Below are 17,519 nucleotides of genomic sequence, written 5' to 3' on the forward strand. Positions count from 1 at the left end.
CTCCATGCTGCTTGCTGCTCATCACCATATTCAATTATTCATCCACATGGAACCCCTCACCTGACTGCCTCAGTATGTAACATAGCATTGCATTGCATTGCATCGCATCGCTGTCAATTCCGATCCTCTGTTCAGCTAATTACAAAGAAGCTCTGCATGCTCTCATGCATCAAACCAACTAATTGAGATGGTAACAGAACAGAGGAAGAAGAGAAGCAGCAGCTAGCCAGATTGATTGAAAAAACTTTCTCAAAAAAAAAATCATTCACAAGGCATCAAACCAAATCATCATCCATCTACTTCGATCAATTACCTGTCTCTGCTCTACTCTCCTCTGCTCTGCTGAGATAAATATTTACATATATAATAGTAGCAAAAGGAAGGAAAAAGGAAAGAAAGAACAAGCAACACCTGTCGCCTGCCAAGAACATTAGAACAGGAACTGGGTCGCCCAGCCGCTGGGCAAATTATATTCAAGCAAACCATAGGAGTGTCAAGATGATGGCGATGCGGCAGCTGCGGCGCCCTCGGCTGCAGCGGCGTGCAGCGGCGCGCGGCACGTGGGGCAGGACGAGCGGCGCCCCCCCGCGAGCCAGCGCTCGATGCAGCGCGCGTGGAAGCCGTGGCCGCACGCCGGCATCACGCGCACGGCGTCCCCGTCCACGAACTCCGCCAGGCAGATGGCGCACTCCGCCGCCGCGCCCGCCAGCTTCGTCCCGGCCGCCGAGTACACCAGGGCCGGGGGCGGCGGGGGCGCCTCCACGGCCGCCTTCTCCGGGTCCGGGTCCGCCTCCGTCGCGCCGCCGGCAGCACGACGGGCTCGGCGGAGCACGTAGCGCACCGCGGCGTTGAGCGCGAGGGCGAACGCCAGCGCGGCAAGCAGGGCGGCGAGGATGACGGCCATGTTGCTGGCGAAGTCGCCGGCGCCCGAGTAGGGGCCCCAGCGGTTGGTGGCGATGGTGCTGCCCGGAGCGGCGGGGTGGTTGGTGGGCGCCGCCGGGCGCTGGCCATGCGGCTGCTCGTGCTCGTGCTCCTGACCCTGCGGCGCCATGGCCATGGCCATGGCCTGCCTGTGCTGTGCTGTGAATCCGATGGGTGAGGGATCGATGGTGGTGCGGTGCTGCTGCTAGTGATTCCCTACTACCAGCATAGAGGAGCCGTCCGTCCTTTATATGGATGACCATTATGGCTTCTTCCTTCCTTTCCTCCCCATGCCTGCCCCCATCCCCATGGTGACTGGTGGTGTGAGGGAGGAGGGGACGAGGGAGGGTGATGTGGCGCGCAGCCTTTTACATGTGGGCTGTTGCAGCTTTTCCGAACCGCCTCTATCAAGCCTCACACATCACGGCACGGCACCAGGCGGCCTCACTCATCACTCAAATTCATTCCTCGACTGTAATCCATTGCAGGATCGAGCTGGGAACTTGGCTGTATAGTACTGACTAGCTAATAGACACATGCGCAGTATTTGTATTTCACATCGACCATGCAACCGGGGATCAGCAACTATCACGCATGGAAGGTAGGACGCAGATAAAATAAAATGACTGATGAACTGAAGGAATCTGAGGAAGAAGAATGGGCCGGGTAGCTAGAGGCCAACCGAAAAGATGGCGGCTGCCGCTGCCGCCGCTGCATCCCACCATCTCAAAACTCATCCAGAGGCCAACCTAACCCAACCCAAACCATTCATTCTGAGTAAGTATGATCTTATCTCATCCCCCACCTAAGCTGCTGGCTAGCTACCACCTTTCGTCGATCGCATTCTTCCCAGCCCAGAAAATGAGATGACCTTCACTCTCTAATCTCTACTAGTATGTATCTATATGTTGTGTACAGGAGCCAAGCTTTTTTCTTCTTTTTCACCGGACCAGGCAGCATCATCCTCAGATCTCCTACCTCCGTCACCTCCATTGTCCTGTCGTGTCAACACTCCCAAATCACTCGTCCACACCCTCCGACACTGCACTTTTTACATTTTGACCCTTTTTTAAAGAAAATTCACGTTTGGACCTTTGGGGGAAGTATTCTCGGTTTTGAACCCTGAGAGTCGGCGTCGTGACTCACGCGCCGAGATAACACGTCTCAGCGTCGTGAGTCATGGCGCCGAGGTTGCAGCCCCCGGTAAACATGGCGCCGACATGGCAGGGAGCTCCGCGCCATAGGCCATGGCGCCGAGCTCAACGCCACATATCTCGGCACCGAGCCTACTTTCAAAAATCCCACCCCACTTCTACCAAGCGCCGAGCGGAGGCAACGTCGGCGCCGGTGCCGGCACGAGCGCGGCCTCCCTACCGAGGGCGGCCCCGAGCCTCGCGATGAGCGGAGTGGGGGTGCGAGAGCCGAGCCCCGACCCCGAGGCTTGCGCGGGGGGCGCGGGCGGCGGCGGCGCCGGTGAGCGGAGCCGGCGGCCGCGCCGGTCAGCGGAAGCAGCGATGGCGGCGACAACGACGGTGAGAAGGCGGGCACCGGTGAGAGGAAGCTGCGGCAGTGGCGCCGGAGATCCGAGAGAGAGGGCGGAGGGAAGAGAGAGAATTGAGAGACAGACGACGAGAGGGAGCGAGAGAGAGCGCAGAGAGAAGGAGGAACCGGGGACCCCACGTGGCAGGGAGCTCAGCGCCACGGATCTTGTGCCGAGCTCCCTACCACGTCAGTGCCACCGCTGCAGCCACGTTTACCGGAGGCTGCAACCTTGGCGCCATGACTCACGGTGCCGAGACGTGTTACCTCGGCGCCGTGAGTCACGACGCCATCCCTCAGATCCAAAATCGAGAATAGAGGTCTAAACATGAACTTTTTTAAAAAAGGACCAAAATGTAAAAAGTACACCCCCGTCACCCAGGACAGCTGTCCATCTCCGGCGGAGGTCTCGTGGCTGGATCTGCCACCGCTAGTTGCATTGCTTGCTCCCACACTAATCTCGAACTCGCCGTCAAAGCCCCAGCCCGCCATTGACCGCCAAATGTAAGTAAAGAGTGAGTGAGTCCATACATGCCAAATACTTATATATCTATATCTATATCTAAAGCACATAAAGTTTCTATCTAATTTTTTTGTTAATCCATCTTATATTATTGACAGATGGACCTTAATTAATCCCATATACAAGTTGAATCAGCCTTCCATCTACGATTCAATCACGTAGATTCCTACAAATTAACGTACAGGCAACTGTACGTATCTAATATTTATACCAACTTTATCCGTAGCAACGCACATGCATATTTGTTTAATGTTTCATAAATACAGTAAGTAGCTAAATTTAAAATATATAAAATCATTACATCCGTCCAATACTACTAAATCAAGGGATCGGAGATTTAATTTGGTGGGCGGTTTGTTCATTAGAAATCCGATCCATCCGGTGGGCGCGTCGTTTTCATTTCCGATCGATCCGGTGCCTTGCTCGATGGATTTTGTTTTTGGCAAGCTAGCTAGTAGGTTTTTGCACGCAAAAACACACAGGAATGCATGCATCCAGGCGAGAGGGCGTACGGACCTGATTGATACATCATGCCAGCAACCTGCATGTGGACGAGCTAGGGATCTATCGGTATGATGAAGAAGAAGAAATGAAGATGATATGGTTGAATGATCGACCTGCTGCTGCATCCAATACGTGCATATGGTCCATGCAGGTACTAGTATTTGGTTTCCCGCAGACTCATCGCTCTTATCAGCTAGCTACGCTGCTACGGAAAAAAAATTACTTCTCGCAACTAAAAATTCGATTTTTAGGGACAGGTAACGCGTCCGCGATGATGAGGACATCACCATGCTGGACATGCACCAGCTGGCCTCATCACCAAGCTACAAGTTGTCGCCAATTTGAACTGTGAGTTCGGTTCGGATTCGGCAGACCACCCTGCACCAAAACGGCGATATCTCCCTCATATGGCGTCCAAATAAGGCGTTCTTAGATGTGTTGGAAACCTGACAAATGCTTCTTTTAGTTCTGGTCCTGGCTCCAGAAACCTCATGGATCATTATGTGTGTTCATGACAAAGTGATGCGTCACCAGTTTTGGGCCTTTTCAGGTGTTGTATCGTGTCGGGCCTTAAGCCCAAGTTGAGGGCGGCCCCCTGATCGCTCCAACCCTAGGACATCCCTCTTTGTATAAGAACTTAGTAGCCGCCGCTATTTAGGGTTGGATTTTGTTTAGTTCTAGTTTTCTATCAAGAAACTAAGATTGGTCATTGTAACTGTGATGACAAGTCCTTTTATTGTGATTCTGGGCTCCTGTTCTTGTTCTCCTCGACTGTGACGATTAGTCCTTTTGAACCGAGTGCTTGAACCCCTCTTGTGATTTGCTTCAACTATATTTGCAATTGTCAGATTGCATGCTTATACCTTCTTGCTTGTGTCCTTCGATTCGCTTGCAGAAAAAATCTTCTCGGCGAGGTCAATCGAAGTTGTGCTTGGTTGATAACCAACGGAGCAGCAGTGCAGCGGTTGCAGGGTTCGAATCTTGCTGATTTGAAGTCGGATCGTCAACATCGAGTCCTCCACCAATGGAACTTGTCCTACCTCTCGGAAGATCGGACCTTATCCTCATCAAGTGGTATCACAGGTTTCCTGCGAGGTATTACCCTTAGTTTTCCCCCTTAGATTCGTTTTTATATCATATACCTGGAGTCCATAAAAACTCTACAAAAAATTCCACTATCCTAGAACCTTTTTGGCCTTTGCAATTTCGTTTCAGATTTAATTTGTTGAGTTTGTATTCGTGGTTGAGTCTTGTTGCTGGTTTAGTGTGTTCGTCATCGTAGTTCAATCGCCCGTTGCTGTGTGTTTATTTCCGCCGCTATCACATCCACCTTTACCCAAACAACAAATCGATTCACCCCATTACTCGACTTACCCTCGCCAGCAGCCTTGCGTGAACTCTTGCCATGCATTGCGAGCCGCCTTATGTTCATCGCCTTTGCATTGCAATCTTCTTGATTCGTCTTGCATATTATTTTGCGGCATATACCACCCTAAAAATTATTTCTAGACGCGGATCACGGCGTGACCCGCCCCTTAAAATCGATTTGTAGGGACGGATCACGGCATAACCCGCCCCTGCAATCGATTTCTAAAAAATAAAAAATTCAAAAAAATTGAAAACAGCAGGATAAAAAAAATATTGCACCCAATCAGGCACCACCACAAGCCCTTGTATTGTCGAGTTACAATTTTCTAACGAAATATACGCATTTCATCCAGTACGTGCATATGGTCCATGAAGGTACTAGTATTTGGTTTCCACCCGCCCACAGACTCATCACTAGCCCTTGTCAGCTAGCTACACTACTATGAATTTTTTTTGGGATGGATAAAAACGTATTTTTAGAGATGGGTGCAGTACCCGTCCCTACTTCTTACAGCTAAAAATACGATGTTTAGGGGCGGGTAACGCGCCTGCCCTTAAAAATAATTTCTAGGGACGGATCATGCAATTTTGGGGGGCGGGTAACGCGCCCACCCCTAAAAATAATTTCTAGGAGCGGTCATGGCGCGATCCGCCCCTAAAAATCGATTTAAATACACAGTCTCAAACCGCATACCTCAAGCCTCGCGCGTACATTCTTCTCTACCACACTACACAGTCACTTGTGACTCTATGAAGTATGTTATTGTTTTATATTAAAATTGATTTGTAGGGATGGGTGATGCCATGACCCACCTCTATAAATTGTTTCTAGGACGGGTGACGCCACCACTCGTCCCTGAAAATATTTTTCAATTTTGTTCCGAAAATTTATTTAAATCTTTACATATAATAAAATAAATAAAAAAAATAAAACTTCTACACTATAGTTATTGTGAACTATAAATAAAAAAATACGCCAAGTATATTTTAGTGTATATAAAGGTTAAGATCGTTAAAACCTCAAAGTATGATTTGAGTTGTATGAGATACTATATAGTCGTAGTTATACGTAGGTTCATAATAATTTTTGGACAATTAAATAATCTTAAATAAAAAGGTTGTTAACTACAAAGTTTAGATCTAGTCATTCTCTATAATTTTAATATAAAATTTGACTTCATCCGAGATTATTTTTAAGGGCGCTAGGGGCGGATGATGTCATGACCCGTCCCTAAAAATGATACCCACTTGCAGGGGCGGGTGATGGCGCAACCCGCTCCTAAAAATACCGTACCCCGCTCCATTTGTACAAGCGGATTATCTTTTGACCCGTCCAAAAAAATTGAGCATTACTACAAATTGTTTTTTAGTATTGCTAATGTCCAACAAATAAAAGCAGCATATATGCATCTAACGAAAGTTTGGTTGTCTACGTTTGTAAGTAACAAACTCGTTGCAGTAAACTTACTGACGTTTTGCTTGATCTATATCAAGTTATCAACAGTAGTATTACATGGTCTCAAGAGAGACGACGGCACTTTTTAACAATATTGCTGGCAATTGATCTATATGAACAATTAAGGAACCATCGTGAAGAAATAGCAGTATAATTAGCTAGCTAGATTTGGTTGATGAATTGCCACGTGCCTCCCTCCATGGTGATCAAACAACCATCAAGCATTGGGGTCACCAAACACTTCGCGAGAGATCGAGCAGCTAGCCTGGTATGGCCGTGTGGTGGGGGCCGAACACTCACTCTACTAGTGTCTGCTATGCTGGTGGGCCTGCAGTAGTGATGAGTGAGAGTTGCTGCTGGTGCCGTATGCATCAGGTAATACTACAGAGAAGCCAGGCCAACACCACCAATCTCATCTCGATGGTGCCACCATACAGACAGAGTATGAACGGAATGAATGACGCGGCGGCGCCAATTAATAGCTCGTTCCACGTCGTCGATCCCTAGCTCTGATCTCTAACCCTACGGTTAAAGGATCCATCGGATTATTCGGATCAATTGTTTAGGCCAGTCCTAATGTACAATTTTATGATACAGTAAATATGCCAGTAAATATGCCGGTTGAAATTTATAGGAATGCAACTTCTTTCTCATTGTATGAAACTCCCTCCTTTCTTCTCGCCGTATCAGCAAAATTGATAATATAATATAGAATTTAATACCATAAAACTTTTATTTGCAACTTGCAACCAACGAACAACAAACACATCACTCGATGCAATATAATGTACGTCTCAAGCATGCCTGCCGGCTAACATGTCAGTAGTGCTACTGCCCTTAGTCATTTCTCACGAGACAAACCTAGAAAGACAATCCTCGTAACACACACAAACATTTGCCATCATCCTAATGACTATTATGAACAATTTTTTTTTTGAAATTAATTTATGAACAAATATTAGCCGATTACAATTTCCCTTTATCTAAAAATAATATCCATGATGCAACCAATACAAAATTACCAATACAGATGAAGCTACTCAATTTCAGAAACTAAAGCTGGTCCGACACTTCGTTCCCAAATACTTATATCGTTCAGGACTTGCATGTATGATTTCCCAATAACGTTGCATATCCTCGTTGAACCACGTGCACCGAGAGCTTCATCCATACTATATAGCTGGTAGTTTAACTGACTGACCACAACCTACTACTGCCGGGCAGCCACCGTCAATCGGAGCCAACATAAGAAAAAGTACAAATCAGTTAAAGTGGCCTTTGATGTGCCAACCAAAAGAACAAGATGGTTTGGGAATATAAAATCTGGATATTTAAAGTAAATGTCTACTTAGAAAATAGTTTTTTAAACTATGCAATGAAGAGGGAATTTGGCAAGAGTTGTTGAGGAATAAATAGCTAAAGAATAAAACTCTAGGGCAAGTCAATAATAAATCGGAAAAATTCGTACTTTAGGACTAGCCTAATGGAGGTGAAGGATAAGTTTATTAGCTTGGGATGTTTTTGGCTTAAAGTTGGTTCATAAATAAGATTTTAGGAGGAGGTATGACTGGGTGACCAGACATTGAAGTCCCAATTCCCATCTCTGTTTAACATTGTTCGCAAACAATATGCTTTAAGAGAGCTTTAGTGGAGGATAAACTACATAACTGGCTCTTTTGGTGAAAAAGTTGTTGAATGTTAATTTACAAGAGGGGAGGGATACCTTCACATGGTCCCTACAAGCTAATGGCTCCTTCACGATACACTCCATGTATAAAAGTGTTGTTAATAGTGGTATAAAGGTTTCACAAGAAATTTGGCATGCGAAGACACCTTTAAAGATTAATATCTTTATGTGGTACCTTAAAAAGAGAGTGTTACTTACAAAAGATAATTTAGCTAGGCGAAATTGGATTAGAAGTAAAGTTTGCAGCTTCTGTAACATGAAGAAAAATATCCAACACCTTTTTTCGATTGCACTTGCGCTAAATTTTTTTGGCGTGCTATTCACTTAGTTTTTGGTTTAGCACCACCAAAGGATGTTGATGATTTATTTAATCATTGATTAAAATAGGGGGAGTCATAAACCAAAACTTCACTTACTAAGGCATATCGGCTATATGTTGGGTTATTTGTCTCTCAAGAAATAATGTTGTTTTTAACAAATATCAACCAAAAATTTTTGTGCAGTTTTTATTCAGGGGAACGTATTGGCTACGCCATTGGGCGCAGTTGCAGCGCAGTGAGGTTCAAAAGGAGAGGATGATTCAGGCGTGTCGCTCGCTGGAGATGTCGGCTCTTCGTTTCTTCTCTTCCCATAGATAGTCTTTTAGTTTATGGATTGGCTTTCAATAAGCATGATGTATACTTTAAACGTTTTGTGTGAAGTTGTGTGGTTGTTAATGCATGTAATAATATTGGTCTGATCCATCCCCTTCAACAAGGAGAATGAGGAGGGTGAAGCCGGATAATTTTTTCCATTATCTAAAAAACAAAAAAAACCATCACGTTTTCCCGGGTGTGCCTCGCTAATGATGAGCATCCGCACTTACCCACACACATTATGCACGTGAATGGGTAAATGGGATACAAACTGGCACCACTGTCCATCCTTCACAAGTGTTAGTAAGTTCTTCACCTGAATAAGAAGAAGAAATGTATTACTTTTGTAACTAATAAGTTGACACATTGACAAGGTAACCAAGTTTTTCTAGCACTGTAGGCTTTGAACGCAAACGATTTAATGTAATTTCCAAAAATACCCTTTAGGCACAACTGAATACGACAGCAGCGTTTATAAACATAAGGTACAGCATGGCTCCTGGATTGGTCCAGTTGAGCAGTCATAACCATTTTTTTTTCCATTGGACCTCTGGGCCAGGCTCGGTCTAATAACTGATAGATTGCACTGCCTGTAGCCTCAACAGTTAGCTAGTTTGGTGGCCGCAGGGACAGCATACCAAGTGCAAAGGTTAATTGCAGAAATTTGCTAGGTTGTTTTGCTAATGGCAGAGATTTGGGTAGTATTTATTCCATAGTTGTATTTTTGCAATTATATAGTCATACAAGAAGCTATAACATGTGGCTCACCTATTCAGCGCATGCTTCCTTTGCAAGGGAGCGAAGGAACCTCAAAAGCGGTTTCTTTGCTCTGGAAAGCTTCCCGTTAGATCCTTCCTCGTCATCTTTACTTGTGCTTTCTTCAACCATCTGGACTCTCCTCACAAGCTGCCGCAGTTCCTGTTGACGAAATGTTAGAGCAACTTAGGAGCACCAAATATTAAGCCGTAATAATGCAGTTGACTTAGTTGAGTTAATTAGGAGATTTAGGTGGTGCAGGAGCATCCCAGATGCTCAACTGGTATTCATGTAAAAGTTTTAGATTTTGAAGTTAACACCAGTGTTAGATGTTGGATGCATTGGGCTTCAGCACTGGAAGTGTTCGGCTTTTACATACTAAAGCCTCCAGTAAGAAGGATCAAGAAGGCTAGTGTAATGTTTCACTTACCATAGCACAGAGTAGGTTGCAAAGCAAACTCTACTATTACTGCATCCACGCATAATGATGGTATAAGATTTATATGCTACTAACCATGGTTGTGTGAGCACTGTAATCATGTTGCATAATCTGAACTGGATCAGCAAAAGTTTTATTGTTTCGTCGGTCTAAGGAGTCAGAATTATGACCTTAAACATCATGAGAAAATAACAGTCACCTGTAACATAGTTTGACACAACAATATTCAGGCGTGTGTGTGTGGGTGGGGGAGCAGTGGAGAAGCTTAGCAGGGAGGTGGAGTATGACCTAGGGCAGGAGGCGGCATAACAGGAGACAAAGGAGAAGTAAAAGTTGGAGGACCCATAATTATAAAGACATGACAAACTATAACTCTATCCAATTGTCCATTATTAATCTATTCACTGTTGTACAATGCATAAATGAACACTAGTCACATTGTTGAAATATTAAATATAAGGACAAAGAATACCTGACGATCAAACTCAACATTATGGATAGCATAAACTTCATTAGTAATTGAGATGTCTTTGCAAAGGAGACCATCAAACCATCTATCTGCAATTTTCATATACTCTCCATCGTCCTATTCAAATGCTAAAAAGTTAGTTCAAGTTTGCTGGATTAAAAAACTTGTTATGTTGACCAAATAAGCTACCTCTTCTTCATCAGGTAGTTCCTCCACTTCCTCGTCTTCCACCAACAATTTCTCTTCACTCAGCAATGCATGTAACTTGCTATCATCTCCATCCTTGGAAGCCTGTATTAGAGTATCCATCAATTCCGGTTGTGCATTGCGCAGAAGTCTACCTGGTCGAAATTGATCAGATATACCAACATTAAATGGGTAGCTAATATCTGGCAAAACATAACCTTAACAATTATTTACTGGTTCTCTTTCTAAAAGGCTTACTTCTTATTACTTATAGTGTCTACTGATTGACACATATTTGGTAAATTTTACATAACAAGTTTAGATTATAAATACTGCAAATTCTGTGAAAATCAAGTGTGCGAGTATGCCATCGGAGGCCACCCCTCTACTCTCTTGGTCCGGCTTTCTCCCAGACTGGCTTGTGGAGATTGCCGGCAGAGATTGTAACAACTCCTTAAATCAATAGAAGCTCTCGTGATTTGCGCTAAAAAAAAGTAAAACAGACTTGACATTTTATTTTGAAAGGGGCGAGGACATGTTATCCATCCATGTAAAGTTTCAAGATCAAACTCAATTACATTTGCAAGACATACACAATGGAAAATTCTTAGTGATGAATCCAAAATCAAGTATTCACGAAGCATTTGAAATTTTCGTATATTTGAATGAAAACTGAGTTCTTGAAGCTTTGAATAGGTTAAAGCACACCCTCTCCTATGTGGTGTTATGTTAATTCTTTGAGAACTTCTGAAAACTTCCACACCTGACAGGCATTTCAAAAAATGTCACCATAAGCTTATACTTAACATGTTCATTTAGCACCTATAAGTGCTTTTTAAGATAGTGTTATGCACACTAAGTGGTGCATAAGGTAGCAAAAATCAAGCTAAGGAAAGGGAAGTCAGAGTCAGCAACTTTTAGTCAAGATGGTGAACAAATTGGCTCATTTACTAAAAGAAGATAGAGTTAATAATGGCTTCAAACTTCAAAGTGGGTGAGAAATAAATGTTTGATTCTGGTTTCAGTATTGACTTACAAACTGAACCTGTGGGAAGTAGGCTATATGCCTATCAGGGATTATATTTATCAAAAACTGTATTTGCACTGACATTCCCAATTTATACATGAGGAGTCAGGTAGTCAGCAATACCTACTGGATGTTAGTGAACTGAATGTTCAGAAGTGGTGAGCTGCATCCATATCACCAAGAAACAAACTGAAAAACATCCTGGAGTTGGCCTGCTCCCATCCACAGGTTCCAAATTTGACACAATTTAAATGAACAGAAACAACCACCATATCACAAATTACAAAATCCCAAGTTGACATAATCCCTCAAATCAGTGATATATCTGACTGAATAACACAATAATGTGGCCACATGGAAATGGATGGTTGTAAAGATAGGACCATAGAAAGGGACAGACCGATGTAATTGAACTGCCTCCTCTTTCCTTCCCGCACATCCGGCCCAAATCTCTGGAAACCAAGAATGGATTACAGCACACGAGTGTCTCAATTTCGTGATCCAACACAATCTCATCACCGAAATGAAAGGAACGGATGTACGGTAGCTACCTTGACGAGCATGAGAGCGTCGAAGACCTCGGTTTCCAGTGAGGCGGCCCTTAGGATGCGCTTGATCTGTGGTGGCGGGAACTTGGCGAGGTCCATGCCCCACTGCACGGCGCGGCGGGCCTCCCGCTTGAGTGCGTTGCGGCTCTTCTTGAAGGGCTCGGCAGAGCCGTCCCCGGCGTCTGGATCGTCGGTGTCCTCGGCGGTGTCAGCTGGCAGAGGGCCTGTGGGGCGGAGGGCGCGCGGGTGGCGGATGCCAGGCGAGGGGGCTGCGAGGGAGGTCAGGAGGCGAGCCGGCTTGAGGGAGAGGAGGAGCGGGCGGCGCAGCGCAATGGCGGCGGCGGCGGCGGCGGCGGGTTGCGCCATGGCGACGCGACGGTTACAGGATTGATTTACCGGTGCTGGCGTTGTAGTGCTGCATCCAACCTATGTGGAGGGGGTTAGGCGCTGTTGGTTGGACTTGCACAGCTCCTCGCCGTCGCAGCTCCGGCGGGTTGGGAGGGCGGGCGGCGCGGGCGGGGCAGCTGCGAGAGGAAGCAGCCACGGGGGATAACGCCGCAGGATCGGACGGTCGGGATTATGAGCTAGGAGGAGGACGAGGATCCAAGGGCTCGCAAGGGATTATTGAATCAACAAGGCCCCATAGTTACATGGGCCGTTGGATTACATTTTTCTGAAGCCCATGGAACGAACAGCCCATACAAGGCCCAATCTGCTCGTGACGACGTCTCGCAGCACCAGCAAAGCGGCCCTAATTTGCCCCCAAATCCATCCAATCTCTCTCGAGCCGCCGCCCGCCGGGCTGCCGTCCGCCGCTCCCTCCCGCCGCCTCGGACGGAGTTTCTTCCCGGGCATGCGTTGCTGTCGCTGTCTTCCTAGGCCTCCTAACTTCGACGGCGTTGGAGAAGCTCCCCGCCCCCGCTAGCCAGCCCCCGCACCGGTTGCTAGGGACCAGAATTGGTATACGCTTCTCTCTTTATCTCTCTTCCACCATAACGTCAATGGAATCCTATCCTGCCGCATGTTCATTTTTTTTTAGAGTTCGAGGGACCTGCCGCATCTTCCTTTCCGACCAAACATGCAACTGTCCAAAGTTAGCTAGGTCGATTTGTAGTTAATAGGATTGCTCGCTTGGATCAGTGCTACTACTTGTCTAAATGCTGATCATCCCACGAGTCAATGCATTCCTGTTGGTGAAACGGATAAACCAACGCTAGTTTGCGAGTTCCACCTCACTTGCTACACTTAATCCATGTGCACTAGAATATTTGAACTCTTAGTGAGAATTATGCCTATTTTTTAGCGGCTATGATGTCTGGCGCTCACATAATTTCCTACTGATGACTGCATAGTTTCTTGTTATTTATTCTACTCCTCAACACTCAGTTCTTTACCACTTTTGTTTCCTACTGTAGGAATATTCCTGTGAAGATGATCTCATCCTGTCCCATCTGCAATATACAAGTTCTTACAGTTGAGCTGGAACAGTAATAGCCGATTCTTCTCTGTGCTTCTACAATTGGACCGCTCCTGATCTTTTTCTCTGCGGTATGGTTTTCTACACTACCTACCATTATCTTATGCAAAGTTTTCCCCGATCATTTGTAGGCATGCCAATAGCCACTTTGAGGATGATGATGAACTTCAAAGGGACATGGAATTGGCACATCAGATGGCACTTGCTGAATCAAATACAGATATCATGGTAGTAAGATCGCTTTGTTTTCTAATTTAACAATAGCATCTGCAGATCATGGTTCTTTTTAATAGTAGAATACTTTCTCTGCATAGCACTTGCTGAATCTAGTAAATATATCCCAGCAATGTTCCACTCATGTTTTTCTTTCCTTATAAGGATAGTAGGCACGGATCACTGTTCATGTCAAGAGTGGAAGTTCTTCTGTGTGAGGTGCGGGGAACTTCGGAGTGTTCACATGGCTGTGCAAGATGCACATGTTTGGTTCTTGGTTTTGTTATTATTAAAACCTTCATGGAAATATGCTTATACTTGAACAGTTAGTGAAAGTACTGTTCTTATTATCCTAGTGTGCTCCACTGGCCAAGAAAGGCAAAAACACTTTGGGACTTGATGTTTTGCGTTCCTTCTTTTTTGCTAAGTTACCAATGCAGCTGGTATGTTTTTGCAGAATGGTCCTGAGCATTGCATGGGATCATTCACCAGAGACTCTAATGCTCAAGGGGCCTCATCAAGTCATACTGGATACTCACCTCATTATGGCGAGGTATTGGATCAACAGATTTCTTGCTTGGTCAGAGCACAAATTCCAAGTAAAGTTCAAGAAGTGGAAGGCGGTATTATGAGCTTGTTGATGAGCTGCTTGGAGTCAGAAGGTGGTTCTTCAACAAGTATGATATCAGGCTATATTGACCATCATCAGAGTCTTTCATCAGAAGATAAGGGATGGGGTTGTGGATGGAGAAATATTCAGATGATGAGCTCTCATCTGTTGAAGCAAAGACCAGAAGCTAGAGAAGTATTATTTGGTGGTTCTGGATTTGTTCCTGACATCCCATCTCTCCAGAGGTGGCTTGAGATTGCTTGGGACAAAAATTTTGATACCATTGGCTCGAACCACTTTCATAACAAAGTATATGGTGCCAAGAAATGGATAGGGACTACAGAATGTGCTACTCTCTTCCGCTCTTTTGGTCTTCGTTCAAGGATTGTAGATTTTGATAGCACCGAATCATCCGGCCTCCAAAATAAGAATGGAAAACATGGAGTAAGTCAAGTACGAGGGCCTATGGACAAATTCTTGATAAAGAATAATCCTCCAAAATCATCTTCTGAACTTTGTCGAGAGGATGCTGAAATTATGAGAGGCCGGCAGGTCCTTGTTGACTGGGTTTGGAACTACTTTGCAAGCGAGCGCTCTGATAGATTTACCACACCTCGTGTCACTGTCAGCAATAAAACGTAAGATCTATATCTCCATTTTGAGAAATGTTCTCTTGCATAATCTGAAAGTTTCCAGAAATAACTCTGAAGATTGTTATGGACTAACTAAAAGGTATCATTCACAGCCCACTGTATTTCCAACATCAAGGCCATTCAAGGACAATAGTTGGGATTCAAAAGAAAAAGGGTTATCGCGGATCTCATGACCAGTATACCCTTTTGATTTTAGATCCTGGCCATGTAAGTTACAGTTGCCATTCCTTTTGTTAATGTGAGCTATTTTCCCTTCAATTTTCAGTAATTTATGATATAGTTTCAGTCTATTTGAAGGTCAGACTATGATGTTAGTTTGTTTGTTTCAAACCTCTGCAAGTATCAGGCTATTTGCTATTTTCATGTTTCACACCATTTGCTTAAACAATCACTTTGAGGGGCAAGGCATATTGAGATTTCAGAGCCCACTTTATTAAAAACTTCGATTTGGACCTCCAACATAAACTGTGAATGGATGCTTAGCGTGCATTTATTTTTTACACTATAGAGGAAGCTTCAGAACCTCTTGCTTTTCATGTGGATGGATTCTTGTGATATAGATTTAGAATACAGCAGGTAGACATCAAAATGCACCTGTTCACATTATTCCTTTTGCCACGTCAACATATTGTAGATTATATTTTCTTTTCCTTGGTTCCTTTACTTTGTAAACATAAACATAATCCATTTTGAAACTGCTAATCTAGACATTGATTTACTGTTTGCTCTGTCAATACGTTATTCAGATGTTTTTTCTTTAATGGCCTTAGAGAACAGCAGATCTAGAAAGGACTCTCAGAAGCAAAAAAGGATGGCAGAGCCTGGTGAAAAGAGGTGTCCACACCCTCAGGAAGCCACAGTATCAGGTACATCATGGCCAAAAGACATGAAATTAAGAGGGATTACAAGCATGTAATGCACCAATATAATACACGGCCCATTGTTCATGTCATGTTACCAGGTGTGTTATGTGGATTCTGGAATTGCTAATTCAGAAGAAATGGAGCAACTCGAGACTATTGACAGTATACTGGTCAGGTTTTAAATTCCTGGTAAGTATGAAAAGCTAGTCTTTCTTTGATAGGTTAATAGTAAAATAAACACTAGGTAATTTGAACCATTACTCATCCATTTATTCATTACTCAGATGATATAGTAAAAAAATGAGTAATTCAATTTATGGAAAATAGTGGCTGAAGTACTATTGGTTTGCACACCACCATTTTATTGACCCCTTGATATCCTTTATTCAGATGATACAGTAAGATAAACTAAATGAGTGACTCAATTTATGGAAAACCGTGGCTAAAGAACTATTGGTTTGCCCAGCACCATTATGGAACCCTTTTTATCAGTTACTTTGACCTAGCTTGATATTATATTCGTGCAGTAGTACCTTGATATTTTTGAAGCATATTTCTAATGGGCTTAACAGAAAATGGGATGTTGATCACATGTATTGTGCGTACAGGGCTCTTTTTCCAGTTTGAAGAAACAAGGACATCTAATACATTTTCGAGCTCTCCAATTGGTTGTGCAATGTATGCTGCGGAGAAGTATGATATATTGATTCGCTGTGCCCATATCTGTTAAAGAAATACGCTAACATTGGGCTTTGATATTGATAACCTTCATTTCTGAAGTCTTAAATGATATCTGTTCGACTTCTTCATTGAATATTTGACACTATGCCCTCTCCTTAAAAAAAATCAAAAATCAGAAAATCAGTGCAATTTAGGGATAGCAATATATCTCAGAGTGTAGTCCTTGACAGACCATGCTTGGTTCACGTGAAACTCTAAGTGAGGCTTGCTGCTCATCTATTAACTTAGGTTGCAGGGTCTTTGAAGCAGCCTGACTGATTGTGCTGCTGTTTGCAGGGCCTTTGAAGCCCGCTGACTGTTTGCCGACTGCATCTGCCAGTTGAAGGTGGTCGCATCTGCATCTGTGCTGTAGAGTAAATCAAACGGCACTTGGTGTTGCTAACTTATGAAGAGACCGTCAGAGTCACTTGTGTAGAAGTGGAGAATCAAGTCTCTGATATCCCAAGTGGCTAGCGTTTTATGCTGCGCACTGAGCTCAGCTGACTGGAACCATCTTGAGGACTGTATTGTGCATGAGTTGGAATCTGGACATGGTTGAAGCTGCTTTCAGTGGCAGGACCAGGTTCCTGAAGCAAGCACATCCAAGTGGATTTGTCTGAAACTTGTCGGTTCGTGGGACCTGATAGTTTTTTGAACCGGTAGGTTGGTTCTTCAAGCAAGCACATCTTGTAGCTGTTCCTAAAGTCTTGCGGATCTTGTGCGAGTATTCCTTGGTACAGTGCGCTTGGATCGCATGGAGCTCGACATACAAGGTGACTTGGTGGCGGTTATCTGTCGTGTGGCGCTCTTTGTTGGATGTTGGGTGGTGAGCCTGCGTTCCTTTTCCAACGAATTGCACGTCTCAGTGCGAACTTTGTCAACGATTTTTTGCGCCGGCTGAACATCTGCTACCTAGAAACACTAG

The 17,519-nt window shown here is 44.4% G+C and overlaps 3 protein-coding genes across 7 annotated transcripts; 1 reads left to right on the forward strand and 2 right to left on the reverse strand.

Moving 5' to 3' along the window:
- Positions 1-208: 208 nt before the first annotated feature.
- Positions 209-1,556, reverse strand: LOC112879575 (RING-H2 finger protein ATL79-like). The gene has a single exon (XM_025943857.1). The coding sequence runs from the start codon at positions 1,061-1,063 to the stop codon at positions 494-496; it is 570 nt and encodes a 189-aa protein (XP_025799642.1). The 5' UTR covers positions 1,064-1,556; the 3' UTR covers positions 209-493.
- Positions 1,557-7,328: 5,772 nt separating this feature from the next.
- Positions 7,329-12,611, reverse strand: LOC112890124 (UPF0307 protein KPN78578_45570). Of its 4 annotated transcripts, XR_003228279.1 has the most exons (7): positions 12,062-12,611; positions 11,911-11,962; positions 10,487-10,638; positions 10,301-10,414; positions 9,402-9,551; positions 8,864-8,949; positions 7,332-7,524 (listed from the first exon to the last, which is right to left on the reverse strand). XR_003228279.1 is itself a non-coding variant. In XM_025957198.1 (6 exons), the coding sequence occupies exons 1-5, from the start codon at positions 12,422-12,424 to the stop codon at positions 9,402-9,404; spliced, it is 831 nt and encodes a 276-aa protein (XP_025812983.1). In that variant the 5' UTR covers positions 12,425-12,611; the 3' UTR covers positions 7,329-7,521. The 4 variants fall into 4 exon arrangements, 3 of the variants coding, with proteins under 3 accessions (XP_025812983.1, XP_025812915.1, XP_025812808.1); XM_025957198.1 differs by lacking the exon at positions 8,864-8,949 and having other exon boundaries at positions 7,329-7,521; XM_025957130.1 differs by lacking the exon at positions 8,864-8,949 and having other exon boundaries at positions 7,330-7,524.
- A 198-nt stretch (positions 12,612-12,809) lies between these two features.
- Positions 12,810-17,269, forward strand: LOC112885142 (ubiquitin carboxyl-terminal hydrolase ZUFSP). 2 transcript variants are annotated; one of them, XR_003227219.1, is made up of 9 exons: positions 12,810-13,018; positions 13,474-13,545; positions 13,667-13,763; positions 14,206-14,996; positions 15,104-15,218; positions 15,782-15,877; positions 15,973-16,063; positions 16,483-16,813; positions 16,892-17,269. XR_003227219.1 is itself a non-coding variant. In XM_025950813.1 (8 exons), exons 2-7 carry the CDS (start codon positions 13,490-13,492, stop codon positions 16,054-16,056), a joined length of 1,239 nt encoding a protein of 412 aa, XP_025806598.1. In that variant the 5' UTR covers positions 12,810-13,018; positions 13,474-13,489; the 3' UTR covers positions 16,057-16,063; positions 16,483-16,885. The 2 variants fall into 2 exon arrangements, 1 of the variants encoding a protein (XP_025806598.1); XM_025950813.1 differs by lacking the exon at positions 16,892-17,269 and having other exon boundaries at positions 16,483-16,885.
- The last annotated feature ends 250 nt before the right edge of the window (positions 17,270-17,519 follow it).

The sequence above is a fragment of the Panicum hallii genome, chromosome 1 (genome assembly GCF_002211085.1).
Source record: "Panicum hallii strain FIL2 chromosome 1, PHallii_v3.1, whole genome shotgun sequence".
Taxonomy (NCBI): Eukaryota; Viridiplantae; Streptophyta; class Magnoliopsida; order Poales; family Poaceae; genus Panicum; species Panicum hallii.

Excerpts from the sequence above, each read along its gene's own strand:
- LOC112885142 (XM_025950813.1), top strand. The coding sequence starts at position 13,490 with ATGATCTCATCCTGTCCCATCTGCAATATACAAGTTCTTACAGTTGAG. Across the intron at positions 13,546-13,666 it reads CTTACAGTTGAGCTGGAACA|GCATGCCAATAGCCACTTTG; the intron begins GTAATAGCCGAT and ends GATCATTTGTAG. Across the intron at positions 15,219-15,781 it reads TGATTTTAGATCCTGGCCAT|AGAACAGCAGATCTAGAAAG; the intron begins GTAAGTTACAGT and ends TAATGGCCTTAG.
- LOC112890124 (XM_025957198.1), bottom strand. The coding sequence starts at position 12,424 with ATGGCGCAACCCGCCGCCGCCGCCGCCGCCGCCATTGCGCTGCGCCGC. Across the intron at positions 10,639-11,910 it reads GAGGCAGTTCAATTACATCG|GTAGACTTCTGCGCAATGCA; the intron begins GTCTGTCCCTTT and ends AATTTCGACCAG. Across the intron at positions 9,552-10,300 it reads ATGTTGAGTTTGATCGTCAG|GAACTGCGGCAGCTTGTGAG; the intron begins GTATTCTTTGTC and ends TTTCGTCAACAG.
- LOC112879575 (XM_025943857.1), bottom strand. The coding sequence starts at position 1,063 with ATGGCCATGGCCATGGCGCCGCAGGGTCAGGAGCACGAGCACGAGCAG.